The sequence below is a fragment of the Lutjanus erythropterus genome, chromosome 3 (genome assembly GCF_056507025.1).
Source record: "Lutjanus erythropterus isolate fLutEry1 chromosome 3, fLutEry1.hap2, whole genome shotgun sequence".
NCBI lineage: Eukaryota > Metazoa > Chordata > Actinopteri > Lutjaniformes > Lutjanidae > Lutjanus > Lutjanus erythropterus.
In genome coordinates, this window is record NC_139319.1 from 24763443 (window position 1) to 24778406 (window position 14964).

The following is a 14964-nucleotide window of genomic DNA, read 5'->3' on the forward strand; positions in this document are numbered from 1 at the left end:
TGGGGCAAGTTGAGACACATGAAACATCACAGAATATTCAGATAGACTCATACATGTTTTATATCCAAATAAAGTCACAATGTTCCTTTGTTAAATATAACATATCAATGTCAAACGATATGAATCCATTCCATGGATGAATTATGCAAAACAACATCCTGCAAATCTAATTAGATCATCTCAGACTGGATTTATGCAGCAACTAAATGTTGATTTCTTTGTGATAATATCAAAAATCGAATTATCCTTTCTCAGTCAAGAAATTAAAGATCTTGAATTCTGCCTCTGTAGACCGATACAGGTGTTAATTTTCTCACAAGAGAGTTAAAAACCTGATTTTTGAAATTTACATGTATATAAGCAGCATTGCTCCAGTACTGTGATTGTGCCTGCAGAGAGGTGCACGACACATGTATTCATGGATCAGAGTTGCCGTTTTGAATGTTCCTGCTCTTCTTTTTGTCAGAGAAACAGGGACGATGGTCCCACCCTGACATTGTGACACACTTGTACCAGACAGAAATAAAGTGTGTTTTAGTTTGCTGTTCCGTATTTGACATCCTCTTATTGCACTCCAGAGACTGCTCTTTGTCAGCATGATTTCTCAACACATCCAAATGTTTTGCCGTGCTTGCCAAATGTTTAGGGAACATTTGTGTATCCTCAGAGTGTTCAGTAAGTTGTAATCTCACTGTGACATGATCACAATAACCATCAGATCTTAAATGTGGGTTAGGATTATCAAAAGAACAAACTAAAGTACGAGTGCACACTTTAAACAACAAAATGAGAAGTCATGTTCATATGATCAACATAACAAACGTGTCCCCACATATTATACAGAATAGGGGCCAAAGCCAAACTCCATGATGTTTGTTTGTGCTGTTCACCAGAGAAAGAGATTAATAATGGTACTTTTAACAAGGGAGCTATAATCAACAAGTTAGAACAAGATAAGAATAGTGGGTGATGTAACACCCTGAAGCCTGCTATAACTGTTCACTGACAATCACAGACATGGGGAAAAAAAATAGAAAATGCTTGACTTAATTGTTGTTGATGAGGTGCTGAAGAGTTTTCACAACAGATTTGGGAAGTGTTGTAAATGTATGGTACATGTGTTCAGTGGTTGAAAAAGTACTCAGATATTTTACTTAAGTAAAAATAGCAATAGCACTGTGCAAAAATACTATTTAGCATTTAGCATCTAGTAAACTTGATTAGTATCAAATTTATTTATTTAAAACACCAAATGGAAAAATACAGAAAGGCTCATTAAAAAAAGGATATATTATACAGGGGTGGAAGTAACAAATTACAACTAAAATACATCAAACTGTAAAATTAAGTCTATTTTGCAAACGTGTAATTGTGTGTATTTTGTATGAATTGAGTGAGGCTCAACAGGCCAATGACAAGCATGACATAAACAAAACAATAACAACAACAACAAACACAAAAACAAACTACAATAACAGGTTATAATACATTTGACATAATATGATTTAGAACTGGCAAAAGGGAGCCTTATTGTAAAATGTCAAAGGTAAGCAATATTGTCAAAGCCTTAATGTACGAACCTGATCATTTGATATGATAACTTGACAAATGACACTATTAAAATATGCTGTTAGTGGTTAAATGCTAGCAACTTTAATTAACCCCTTAACAACCGGTTTCACCCTTTTATTTTTCTTTAAAATCATTATAATATCACAAATATATTCTGTACTCTCTTCGTTGAATCTACACTGAGTGAAATATTCAAACCCAAGACGTTTTATGGCTGCACCATTTCATCAGATGGAAATATTCTGGAAGGTGAATCATTATGCTCACATCTCTCCCAAAATTCAATCTGACATATTTAGTATTTTTGGAAACTTTGGAAACTCCACTTGAAATAAAAGAAAACAGCTCTGTAAGTTTTAATAAATCTTGGCTGAACAGACTCAATACAACCATGAGTTTATCAGCTTTATGAATATAGTTTATTGTGTGTTTATGGTAAAAACTGACTCACCCCCGCTGGTCAGGAGTGTTGGTCTCCCACATCCCACTGCAAGATATTGTGCTCATACATTGCTGTAAAATGAGACAGAATAATCATTATCAGAACAACCACCACCGTAAAAAAAAAAATAATAATTAAAAAAGACTGCAGACAGGGTTAACAAATATGTGATAAAGCTGACAGGTATAAGTGCTGCTGATGGAGAGGACAAAGTAAGCTGATTAAGTAATGTGATCTGATGCTTAAGAGTACAGATAAATGTGGGATCACTGTTTGGCAGGCAACAGGTCACTAATGTGTTGTAACAGCCTATTAATGATTTATAAAGTGTTTACAACTTAATTAATAACCTAATTATAAATCATTTATAAGGCAGACTTATTGGAAAGTGGTACCTTATTATGTAGCTTAAAATGGAAATACAGTAAAGAACAAAGACCTCAAAATTGTACTTAAGTACAGTACTTAAATAAATGTATTTAGTTACATTCCATCTTCATCTTTGTATGTTTTTGATGTGTTTGACTGTGACTGTGAACCTAAAGTTATGTAACAGCAACATTTGTAGGTGTGCGGTTGTGTATGAGGAAGGTCAGGGTGGATGTGGGACTGTGGTTAGAGATGGGGTTCAGCCTGGTGGTGGAGGTGATGGGGGACATGGGGGGTGCATCAGTGAGGAGTTTGTGGGTAAGTTGCAGCTGTGTGGTGGTACTTTTGTGTCTGTGCCTGTGTGCTTGTCTCTATCAAGTGGCCAGGAAATGCCTACAGTTAGTGCTGTCTCATTGACGGCCAACGAGTTTCCTGGAGGAGGGGTGGTGGTGTGTGTGTGTGTGTGTGTGTGTGTGTGTGTGTGTGTGTGTGTGTGTGCATGTTGATGGGTGTTTGATGGGTGTTCGGACATGTGAGGTGGCAACTGCTGCATGGAAGAGAGGGAGAGGGGAAAACAGAAAAAAGAATTACAGCCACCATGCAGGATGCTCAGGGAACCCCTACACACCCGGTTTCGGGTCCGCACAACAGGAAGAGCAGCTTTCACAACGCTGCTCCGGCTGCCTCTGACCGCGTTGCTGTGCCAGCCTGCACTGCCAGGCTGCTCTGCCCCCTCCCTGCTTGCGCTCTGAAACCACACAGAGGATTATAGACCGAGGCAGGGGTCACACATATTAAAGGGGGACTACACTTGCACGCACTTAAGATTTTGCTTGGGAGTTATTTAACAATGTATGAGTTGTAGATATTATTACAGCACATCCTTATGACAGGCCTCCTGGTATCAAAGTGTAATGCATTAGACCAGAAGTATCAAACTCAATTTCATCCTGGGCCACATCAGCATTATGGTAAAAAATGAAATATACATAGTGGTAATAAAGTCAAAATAACAATGAGGATTGTTTCAATTTGGGTAGCCAACAAGAAAGGATCCAAATCCAAAATGTATATATGTAATGGGTAATAATATTTAGAATGCATTTTATGATGTTCAAGCACATTGTCTATAACACAGCATAGAGTTGTATTGCAGGCCACATAAAATGAGGTGACCAGCTGGATTTGGCCTGCAGTCCTCGAGTTTGACATGTATGTATTAGGATAAACCAACAGATCTGTTAAAGGATTGTTAAATACGTCTTATGACTCATAAACAGACATCTAATCATATGGCGAACATTCAGTATTAATTTTAACTCTAATAACGTGAAACGGACAAACAAAATCAGACATTCTGCACCACAATGGAAAACTCAAAGGAGAACATGCTGGCTGTAGAAGCCAGTATTTCAACTAGGATGTTTCCTTAATCCTTGATGACAAATCATGGTCATTTTATGATTTAGTCTTGTAATCTGAATCTTGTAATCGCTTCTGTGTGCGCGTGTGTGATGCCTGAACCTACACCTCATCTGCAGCTTATCTTGAATACTACTAAACCGATCAGCCTAATTTTTTTTGCACGTTTATGACTGCATGCTGAAGGTCATCTGTTATTACGAATTCTTAAAAAACCTAGAAAAATATATTTTTTAATGACTTTTATGCCTTTATGATTTTACACACAGGCGTTGTTTTCAGGTCATCTCATGCCAATTATGACAGAATTACACACCAATATCTAACAGGATAAAATGACAAGGTGATGACACTTTTTATCCAAAAGGTCAAATGTCATAATGTTCACCTCTCTATCAGTCCTCTGTACTTCTTTGTAAAAACAGTCTCTAAGTGAAGAAAACAAGTTTCTCACTGGGTATTATTCCCTGGAATCATATTAACACCTTTTATTAAATTGCTTCACAATAATGATAGGGTGCTTATTAAAATCCTTCAAAGTCTTTGCTACTTATATTATATGGGTCTTGACATACAGTACATGGATGTCTGAACTTTGACTGGTTGGTGGAGACGTACAACCATAAGGTGATAGTTCTATTTTTTACAACTGCTCCGTTTTTTACGACCACTGACAGCTGACTTCTCACTCTTCTTAACCGCCTGCTAGGGCCACGAGAGATCAACGACTGCCTCAAGTTGAAATCTTGTTTCAGCTCTGGACAGCCTTTGTGGAGGTCATGTTAATGTTGGTGGAACCGAACAAATTTCAGCTGCAGAAGGTGCTTCACCATCTTTTGCCTGAGTGACCTCTTCTAGTTCTGATATTTTATGGACCAAACAACTAATCAATTAATTGAGAAAACAAAACAAACAGATTAATTAATTGTGAAAATATGTCTTTAGTTGCAGCTCTAGTCTTCTCCATCTCCTGACTGGGGAGAATTTAGTAAAATCAATTAAACATCAGAGCTTCTGCCTGCATTCAGTCTACTTAGAGGAAAGGGCAAACTTTTCTAATGTGTGTGTGTGTGTGTGTGTGTGTGTGTGTGTGTGTGTGTGTGTGTTTAGAGATGCAAGACTTTATTATTAAATATTGTGCCTCGCAATATAGGTAAAAAAGTGAAACCTTATTAAATTGCTGGGGTGTTAACATTCTCTCCTTCTCCTGATACAGGAGGCCAAGCAGGGTGATTCAGGCCAGCCTGGGACTTAGAGATAATGTCCCTGCCTCCACCCCTCCGTTGTGCCCCTCTTGCCACCAGAGTCACACCCACTTGCTCACAGAAATACCAGCAGCTCTATTTCACCAGTCATGCACAGACTAAACCTGCACATCCCACGTGAGGAGGAGTGGACATGCTGGAAGATTCTTGGTCCTTCAGCAGCTTTGCTATAACTCGCTGATGATGAGGATACAGCTTCTTAATGCAGACGCTCGGCAGGTTTAATTAATGCAAAAACAAAGTGTAGAATGGTGAAATTAGGGCTGCAAGTAACAATTATTTTAATTATCAATTAATCTGTCAATCAATTTCTTGATTAATTAATTGATTGATTAGTTGTTAGGCCCCTAAAACAAAAGAAAATGCTGAAAAATGTTGATTTTGCAAATCCCAACAACATCCTCAAATTGTTTTGTCCATATGAGAAAGATATTCAGTTTGCGGTCATAGAGGATTAAAGAAACAAGAAAATATTCACATTTGAAAAGCTAAAATCATTCATTGTTGCAGCTTTGGGTGAAATAGTAAAAAAAAAAATTAAAAAAGCTCATGATAAAACCCATCATATTTACATCAAAATATATTTTGAGACTTTTCCATACATTATATGCTGTGTTAAATTAACAACACTCAGATGCTATAATTTTTTATAATAAATGGTTTTAATTAAGTGCTCAAGAAAATTACAGTATTAGAAGAAGATAAGTGCTAAATGACATAATAGTTATGTAAAATATGTCTTACAAAAGTTAAGTTTAAATCCACCTTGAATTCACGGCTCACGTTATCAAATTTGACATAATTTGACACATCTTGCACACAATATATAAGACAAACACCTAAATACTCATCATTTACCCTACAAAGTCAATTTAGACAAATAAGAGTTTATTTTGTCAAAATCTGTAAAACAGTTTATCTAGTTTCACAGAAGTATTTTTGAAATTAACCTTTAACTTGCATTATAATTGTGTAGACAGAAATGAAAAAAGATTAATCAGTTAAAATAAAAATAAAAAAATATTCAACACTTGTTTTTATATTATACATTCTGAAGATACCAATTCAAAACAAATAAATGTTTTTACATTTTATATACATTCGATCATTCAGTTTTCAATACTTTGTCTCCTTGTTTGACCAGAGAGTCCATGCTGTCCCTCACTGTTCTCTCCACATTTCTTGCAGCTTCATCTGTCTTTTCTGATGTGTTTTTGTTCATGAATTTTCGTCTGCCCACCTCAGACACCGCAGACCCAGCAGCTGCTCCAACAGCTCCGCCGATCACACCACCTAAAATCACACCGAGCACCAGCCCCAGCAGTGCACCCCCTATGACTACCTTGGGCACCTGTTTAGCTGTAGTCCCAATTTTCTCCCACGCTGAGCTTTCAGTGACCATTTTGGCCCCTGCTTTGGCCCCAGAGCCCACCTTCCCCCACACTGGACTCTGTGCCACCTTCTTCGCACCCGCACCAAGTCCAGCTCCAAGTCGCACAGAGCTGTCAGCTACCAGTTTAGCTCCAGTTTTGGCCCCAGATCCCACTTTTCCCCACATAGGACTCTGCGCCAAATTCTTCGCCCCGGCTCCAATCCCAGCTCCGACACGCAAGGAGCCGTCTGCCACCAGTTTGGCCCCTGATTTGGTACCTGAGCCAACTTTTCCCCACATGGGACTTGCTACCGCTGCCTTTGCTCCAGATCCTACCCATGCAGAACCATCCACCACCACCTTGGGAACTCTATCTCCTACCAGTTTGGACACATGTCCGGCACCAGCTCCCACTTTTCCCCACACAGCACTATCAGCCACCATCTTCTGGACGTTTTGTGCTCCACTGCCAACTTTCCCCCACACTGGACTGCCTTTTACCTTCTTTGCTCCCTCGCTGACCCACACAGAGCTATCTGCCAACAGCTTGGGTAAATTCTTTGCACTAGACTCCATTTTCTCCATAATGGAGCGGATAAGTGAAGGGGACATGTTGGAAAGCGTAACAGGAGGAAGGCTCTCAATGTTCATTTTTCTTACACTCATCTCTGCCTCATCCCTTGTTTTCTCAATCTCATCTTCTCTCACTTCCTCTTCTGCCTCTGCCACAGGCTGCATGTAGGAATAACTCACCCGCCTTTCAGAGCTGAGCTGTCCAACGTCTCCTTGTCTGTCTTCCTCTAGTTTTTTCCCCTTTCTCTCCCTTGCTATCTCCACCTGTCTCTGCCTCACTCTGTTCTCTGCCTCCTGAAAAGCAGGACAAGAATAACACTGTCCTCCAGCCTCTTTTACTGTCTGATCCACCTTCTCTAACAGCTCCGCCACATTCTTGCTCTTCCTCCAGCCTCCCATCCTCTCCATCACATGAAACCTGTCCCCGCATTTCTCCACAAGCTTTAACAAATCCCCCCGCTGACCGGCGATGTATGCCTCCACGCTGTTGTTTCCAGCCTTTCCACTCTCCTTCAGTCGATCAGCGTAGGTAAAGAGGACCAGGGTGTGTTTCTGGACCGCCTCTGGGCCAAAAACGGTCTCGAGGGCCTGGAGGGCCCGCAGCTCGGTTTTTGCAGGTTGGTCCAAGGGGACACACAGGAGAAAAGCGTGAGGCCCGGGGCTGGCCAAAGCCACACAGGAAGAGATCTGAGCTCGCACCTCATCTGGAGTTCGCTCTGAATTGAACCAGTCTGGCGTATCCACCACTGCCACCTGCAGGTCAGAGAGGAGACACATGCAGAAACATAAAGAGTTGATTTATGGGAAATCAACCAGATAGTATTCAGGGTGCCTCCATATGTCAGAAAGCTAAATGTAAGACTTTCTAATGAGGGCCTGGCTCCTATTGGATTTTTGGGGTTGATACCGGTACCGACATTAGGGAGTAAGAAATTGCAATAGATATATTGAATGATATTCTTCATACTGAATATCTACATAATATAGAACATAAATATGAACACACATTCTTTGCAGTGATCCCTATAAATTGGCAGACATGTGTGACAATGATATATGTTGGAGACAGGATACATAACTGCTTAACAATAGATGTTTTTTTTAATAATTATAAAAAACTATAAATAACAAACACAAATAGACCAAATGTATGTATGTATTAACCCTGAATTAAAAAAAATAGGACCAAGTATACACAAAATGCTGAATGTAAAACTAACAACTAAAAACGATCTGCATTATCTTCTTGGCACCATGTTCCTTTAAAAGTAATAAAGTTTTCACATCGACGCTTACAGGTGCATACTGGACAACACTGATAACGATATAAACTGTCATAGGCCAATATCGGGCCAATAATTTCAGTTGACCAATATATTCAAGCTCTACTTTTAATGCCACTGTTAAATTAAATTCAAGGCCAATGTAGCAATAAAACTAAAGATCAAATGTGAATATGAGTACTCTTCTAACAAAATAAATATATTTCTAGTTCAAAATGGTAAGTAAGGTAAAATATCAATAACAAGCTGAGTTAAAAGAAATACATTTATTGGTTAATGACAGAAATCACTACAGCCAGAGTCATTAATTAAACCTCTGCATTATTATCGGGGTTCTCTCTTCCATAGGAATTAATGTAAATGTAAATGCCATCCTGTCTCATTTAGCCTACAGTCAGTCTGTCATCATAATGAAACAAGTCCATTTCCTTGTGTAGATTAGAATGATGATTGCCCCACTTTTTACATCTGTTTTACCCAAATATAGGTGGAGTTGATTGAACAATGTTTCCTTCACATGATTTAGCTTTTTTAGCAGTACATTGAAATTGGCTGAACAAATTGATTGAGAGACTGATGTTTGTATATTAAAAAAAACAGTTGAAGCTCTCTGGGATCCCTTACAAAAGGTGCAAAATGGTTTAGTCCATAGGATTCGTCTCTAAATGCAGCTTATCAAGCCAAGTGACTGCTGATGCTGGAGGACCAATGTGCACCGTGAGTCATGTCTTTCGCCAAAAAAGGCAAATCAGTGTTCCAGGAAAGACAAGAAAAGGAAATAAAGAAAAGGAAGAAAGAGCAACAGAACAAGAGAAAGAAAGAATGAATGAAAGAAAGAGGAACAGGGCTCACAGACTGCTTATGTATACGACCCACAATACCAGAGGCATTCAAATTCAACTCTGTGATTTTGCCAAGATTAAATATGCAAGCATTTTGAGGTTGGAGTCAATTTTAGACCATGTTTATAGCACTCAATAAATAAATATTTAAGACATTCCCAAAGATAATTTAAGACTGTTCATTACTTTTAAGGACCTGTAGCCACCTGGTATTCTTTCATGACACAAAACAAGACGAGCGTGTCAAAGGCTTGATGTTTTGGCACATGGTGAAACATGTGAAAGGAAAATGAAACCACACAAACAAATCAACATCAAAATAACTTACTCGTCTTCCTTCAACCACAGCTTTCTTTTTCTCACACTCCTGAGTGATTGCAGTGAGGCTTTCTGGGCGTGACTCAAACTCCTCCTGCCCCAGTATGTCGTTGCCAACTGCACTCTTCCCTGCTCCAGATCGCCCGAGCAGCACCAGACGCAGCTCCGGAGAGGATGAGGAGGATGTGAAGGGGAATGAGGAGGGAGTGGATGTTGCGAAGGTCGGCGAGGAGGGGGAAGAAGAGGAGAAGACTGGCGAGTGAGAAGCAGAGGTTGGAGATGCCTCAGGGGATCTTTCCTCAAAGCTGTTGATTCTGTGGTGAACTGAAAACAATTGGGTGAAAATTTGGCGTTTAATATGGAAAATTAAAAACGACAAATATTTTTAAACATCAACCATCGTAGAAGTGAACTATTAAGTGACACAATACGAGTCTGTGAGCTCTTGTGACTTACAAGTCGAAATCACTTTCGATGGTGATGATTTAACCTCAGACATTTGTGAGAGTATAGCTCCATCTATGGAGGAAAGACAGGAAAGATGAATCTGCCTTCTCATTTTCTGCCTACGTGCATTTTTCTTCTTTTATTTTCTGCATTGTGATGTACAACAACATTAGGTACAAAAATGGGATACTGAGCCAATTATTTAAGACTTAGCTTTTCATTCTGGCTTTTGACTTTTAATTTGGAATAATGTTGAAACCTTAGTTTTTAAGCTTCAATCATTGTTTTTTACATTATTTTTTATTCCTGGTTTCAGTTTTTAAAGTTTTATTGTCATTTTTACCAACCAGAGTTTATAATATACCAGTCATCATAGCTTCCCTGGAGTTCCACCAATCATAGCAGTCCCCCACAATGAACCAACTTCATGTTTTATTATTTATTATTTATATATTTTGTAAAGGTGCTATATAAATAAAGTTGAGCTGAGTTGGTTTTTACCTGCAGTTAGTCTAAAACTGGGCGTCCTCTTCACCTGCCTGTCATTATTTGGCTCTGAGTATGACTGTCGCTCTGGCGCTGGAGTTGAATGAAGCCCGTTAGACACTTGGCTGACACCCGTTCTTTCCTCCGCCACATCCCTCTCTTCTCTTCTCCTCCTCTCCAAGATGGTGCTGTACTCCTCTCCTCCCTCGACACTCCTCAGTGTTTCTGTGTTTGGGATGTGCCTTGAAGCGACCATCTCTCTTCTCTCCTCCTTTTGAGCTCTGAAACTTTCCATTAGTTCTCGCTTTCGGTCTTTCACCCGCTTCTCCAGGTCTCTCTCCTGAGCTGTTTTCATGTAGTACACCCCATTTTTCTCCACCATATTATCCACCTGTTACATAATAAATACAAAAACAAGCAAAAAATTTAGGAAGTATCGCCCCATACTCGCTTTTACACTTACAGTATCACATTTTCTAATTCGTGCAGTTGATCTCCACTGTGGAATGAATTCCCATGTCAGTCAGAGTTACAACATAATCAGTTTTGTCATCAATGCCCAGACTGGTCCTGGCTATTACTGGGTGTGATTGTAGTGTGTGAAACAGGGCGTTGCTGGGAAAAATTACTGCAGACAAAACAATTAAAACAAAGTGCTGTAACACATGCTGTATGCAGGAAAACAGGATTTCACTTTTTGAAAATCTTAAAAAATGCTTAACAAAAATCACAAAATCTGCTGCACCTCATCTCATGTTTTTTTTTTTTAGGTATACACCAAACCCGATAAAATTGACAGCCACCATAATAAGTATGAAAACAGAGAAGCTGTCAAAAATGCTTGCAAAATGCGTAAACTGTACTCATTTCAATATTACTTTGAATATTGAATATATTCATTCAGTATTCTCACCTTCTCCAGCAGCTCCCGGACCTGCTCCCGGTCCTGTCGCTGTCGGTTATTGATGACATGGTACCTCCCCCCACAGCGCTCAATGATCTCCCTCAGGCCTGGGTCTTCTTTCTGCAGGTATTCCTGTGGAAAATAATTAAGGTTTGTAAAGTTTTTTTTCGAATGCACAGAATGGTGGGGAAAAAGTGCAAGGATGTCAGAAGAGGCATTTTACACAAAATGATGTATCATTGTTTGACAGAAGTTTACGAACCCTAACCATTTTGTATTTTAAATTAGTGTCAGTGTAACAAGACTGACCAAAAGTTCAATCTGAACTGCTTCCACAACAAATCACAGGTTAAAACCAGCTAAATGTATAATATGGATGTTCTGCCACTATGGGGTCTCTTTCACATTTAAATAATAACAAAAGATGTAGTTTGATGATGATGAAAGCCCATACCTGAGGATAATCTATCTGAATCTGAATTAACTCAGGCAGAAAACGTATTTATGGCAGAGGTAATATTATAGTTTTATTCACGTCACATTTAGTCGGGTTCTCAGACTGCCTTTCTCACTTTTTGATGCATCCGATGTATCCCAAATTTCATCAGAAAATACAGCAGCTACCAACTACTAGCAATGGCTAGCAGGGAAGGCACCACTACCCTGAATAAATGATTGATTTCTCTGCATTTGAACATTGTTTGAAACATCTGGGGTAATGCCAGCACACAACCTAAAAAATATGTAATACAAGATTAGCATTTAGATACATTTTAATGCAAAAATGTTACATATTATAGCTTTCAGACAGCAGACTGACAAGAAGGGGGCAAGTAATGTTTTGACTTGTGGTGTACTGCCTTAACTATAAGCTTTTGTACACCTAAAGGTACATGTACGGTACCAAAGTGCATACAAGACTTTAAAAATACTAAAATCAAGCACATTTGTTTTGTTTACCCAGCACCCCAAAGAGACTGTCAGGCCTTCTCTATCAACAAGGATCCAGCCCTGTTTCATGCACCTTATTGCACCAAAAGTAAATTGGTTCAGAACCTGAAAAGTTGGTTTCCAGCTGGAACAAAACATAACAAGTTTTCCTTGGGACCCAAAGTGGGTGTGGCATGTTTCTACAGATTGCTGTGCATTGTGCAACACCCTCTGTTGATCAGGATCCTTGATCACAATAGTTCCACTCAAAACTGATGAAAATGATGGCTCTTTTGCTAGATAGCACCAAGGTTCCAAGAATCTTGAATGGAAGTGGTACAAAAAAACAAAAAAAACAAAAGGGGCCACGAGTGTACTAATCTAATACCTCCACTCCTCTTCCCATCAAGTAGTCCCCACAAGTCAGCAGGACCAGTGTGTGTTCCAGCACCTCCTCCCCAAACACCTCCTCCAGCTCTGCAGGCACACGACCCTCCATCTGGGAGCACCAGGGAAAGAAAAAAAATTACCTATCATGGAAAATGTTGGGAATTACTAGAATTATAGCAAACCCTTATTTCTTATACAGACATGATGAAAAAAAGGTAAAAAAAAAAAAAAAAAAGAAAGAAATATGAATGAATATTGCATTGGAAAAGAGGAATGTCAATCAAATCTTATACTTTAAAAACTACCAGAAATATGCCACTGCATGAGTAAATGAGAAAGAACACCAAAATGCAGATGGAAGGGCAAATACGGACTACAACTAACCTCTGTGAACTGGCTAACAGGCACCAGCAGCAAAATAGCATGTGGGCCTGGTGCTACCAGCGTCATTGCTCTCTCTGTCTCCTTCCTAACACTGTCCTCCACCTTGCTGCAGGTCCAGTACCACCTCGGCGCCTCCACCAGGGTCACACACCTGCCATCAGAGTCGCCCTGACGGAGCTGGCAGCTCCTGGAGGCAGTGGGAACAACATTTGACAGTTGGCCCAAGATAGTGTCCGCTGATGACGTCTTTCCACAACTAATGTTTCCCAAAAGAACAAGTCTGAGCTCCTGGGGCGGGGAGGACCCATAGTAACTCCTTCTTAAGTGTTCACTCATAGCTGGGAAGAAAGAAAAGGAAGAGGAAGAGGTCAAATGAGCTCTTTGAATGTAAGTCAGTACCAAAGAATACTAGTTCTATTTCTATTTGGTAGGAAGCAACCGAACAAAAGTAATGTATGCTGAATGTGTGCTCATACATGTGGCTTTAACCAAAGGTGTGTCTCTAGACTGAGGTGAAAATGAAACCCATTCAAATAAAACTGGAAAAACTGAGGATTGGACAGGTTGGGCAGGAGTTTAATCATCTTATCTGACATATGGACAGGATAACTTCTAAAAATAAAGATCAAAGTTGTGATGTCTGTCTTGTCTTGTTTCATCTATGACATGTGCACGATGGCCTCTCTTCTCTGATTGTTTAAACTATTAGACTCAAAGTACAGCCTTTTTATTTAGTTTCCCTTTAGCATCATGTTTCTTTTCTCCATATTTACTCATTGCCATCCCACCTGCTGTGCATGAGTTAACAAGAACTAAGATAATTGATAATAGCCGTGCTCTTACATGAATCTTTCATTTCACAGGAATCTTTCTTCCCTCTGTAACTAAATCCCTTTTTTCTCAGTGTGCCTGATAGGCCACACCTCACCAGTCCTGTCTAACTACATTCTACCTGGACTTTTATATTTGGACTGATATGCAAACATGCATTTAACACCTCCACCTACAAATGCACACAAAAATAAGGACTGAACATATGGCAACACACATAAGAGTAGAATCCTACAAAGACTTCACACATTTAGCACTAAGGTGAATTGCAAAGTTGACATTAAACTACTAATGCTGAAAGTAGAGTATAACTAGACAACAGGCACTGATAGTTTCATTTATTTGAAGCTCACAAAACGCTGACAACCATTTTCTTAGATCAACACACAGTAAAAATACATTACATTGAGATTAAATAGCAATATGGTCAAAAACTCTGTATGATTACTAATAAGCTACAATATGCTGCTTCGGTTAAACTCACTCAGTTTTCCAATAACTAGTAGTTAAAATGCCTTAGTTTAGAAAAGAGAAGTATTATTCAAACAATAAGAAACATACTTACTCAACTGTTTGAGGTGTCTGAAGTCGTGTTCATGCACTGCCTTCTCTGTGTGCTCGGTTTGTTCAGCTGCTACTGAAATATGTCTCTCATTAGCACAACTTCAGTACATGTCGATTTGCAGTGAACTATTAAAAGCTGCCTTCATCTCAGGGAGCTACCCGTCTCACCACTCCCAATTTTGAAGTCATGCACACATGAACGCACTCATAAGTATGTTTTTGCGTGCACAACAGGTGTCTTTGTCCGCAGGCTGCTAAGCATACCAAAATGGGGCGGAGGAGGAGGAGGTGTATCCTGAGGCACATGTGACTCATTCTGCTTTAGATTTATCTACCACACCCATGGCATGTCAAAACCAATAGATGACTGTCAATTAAGCTGAGTTTCAGAGTTTACAGTCGTTTAGGTTGATAATTGGTAAATATTTTGATATGCTGCAGTTGCCATCCCTAATCAGGAATGAGGACAGGTCACAGATAGAGATGACAAGTTTACAATGTAAAGTAAATCATAGAGCGACATCATGCTGTGCGTCATACGGACAGATAAACACAAATAAGTACTTCGAA

At 39.4% G+C, this 14964-nt stretch overlaps 1 protein-coding gene and 1 long non-coding RNA gene across 3 annotated transcripts; one reads left to right on the top strand and one right to left on the bottom strand.

Moving 5' to 3' along the window:
* Positions 1 to 5811: 5811 nt before the first annotated feature.
* On the bottom strand, positions 5812 to 14536 carry LOC146330090 (GTPase IMAP family member 8). 2 transcript variants are annotated; one of them, XM_084715550.1, is made up of 8 exons: positions 14396 to 14536; positions 13000 to 13337; positions 12614 to 12724; positions 11305 to 11427; positions 10407 to 10782; positions 9915 to 9977; positions 9469 to 9782; positions 5812 to 7768 (listed from the first exon to the last, which is right to left on the bottom strand). In XM_084715550.1, the coding sequence occupies exons 2-8, from the start codon at positions 13333 to 13335 to the stop codon at positions 6176 to 6178; spliced, it is 2916 nt and encodes a 971-aa protein (XP_084571676.1). In that variant the 5' UTR covers positions 13336 to 13337; positions 14396 to 14536; the 3' UTR covers positions 5812 to 6175. The 2 variants fall into 2 exon arrangements, with proteins under 2 accessions (XP_084571676.1, XP_084571677.1); XM_084715551.1 differs by lacking the exon at positions 9915 to 9977.
* Positions 11316 to 12559, top strand: LOC146330091 (uncharacterized). The gene is made up of 2 exons (XR_014769846.1): positions 11316 to 11445; positions 12260 to 12559. It is a non-coding gene; the product is annotated as an uncharacterized LOC146330091 (long non-coding RNA).
* Positions 14537 to 14964: the final 428 nt, after the last annotated feature.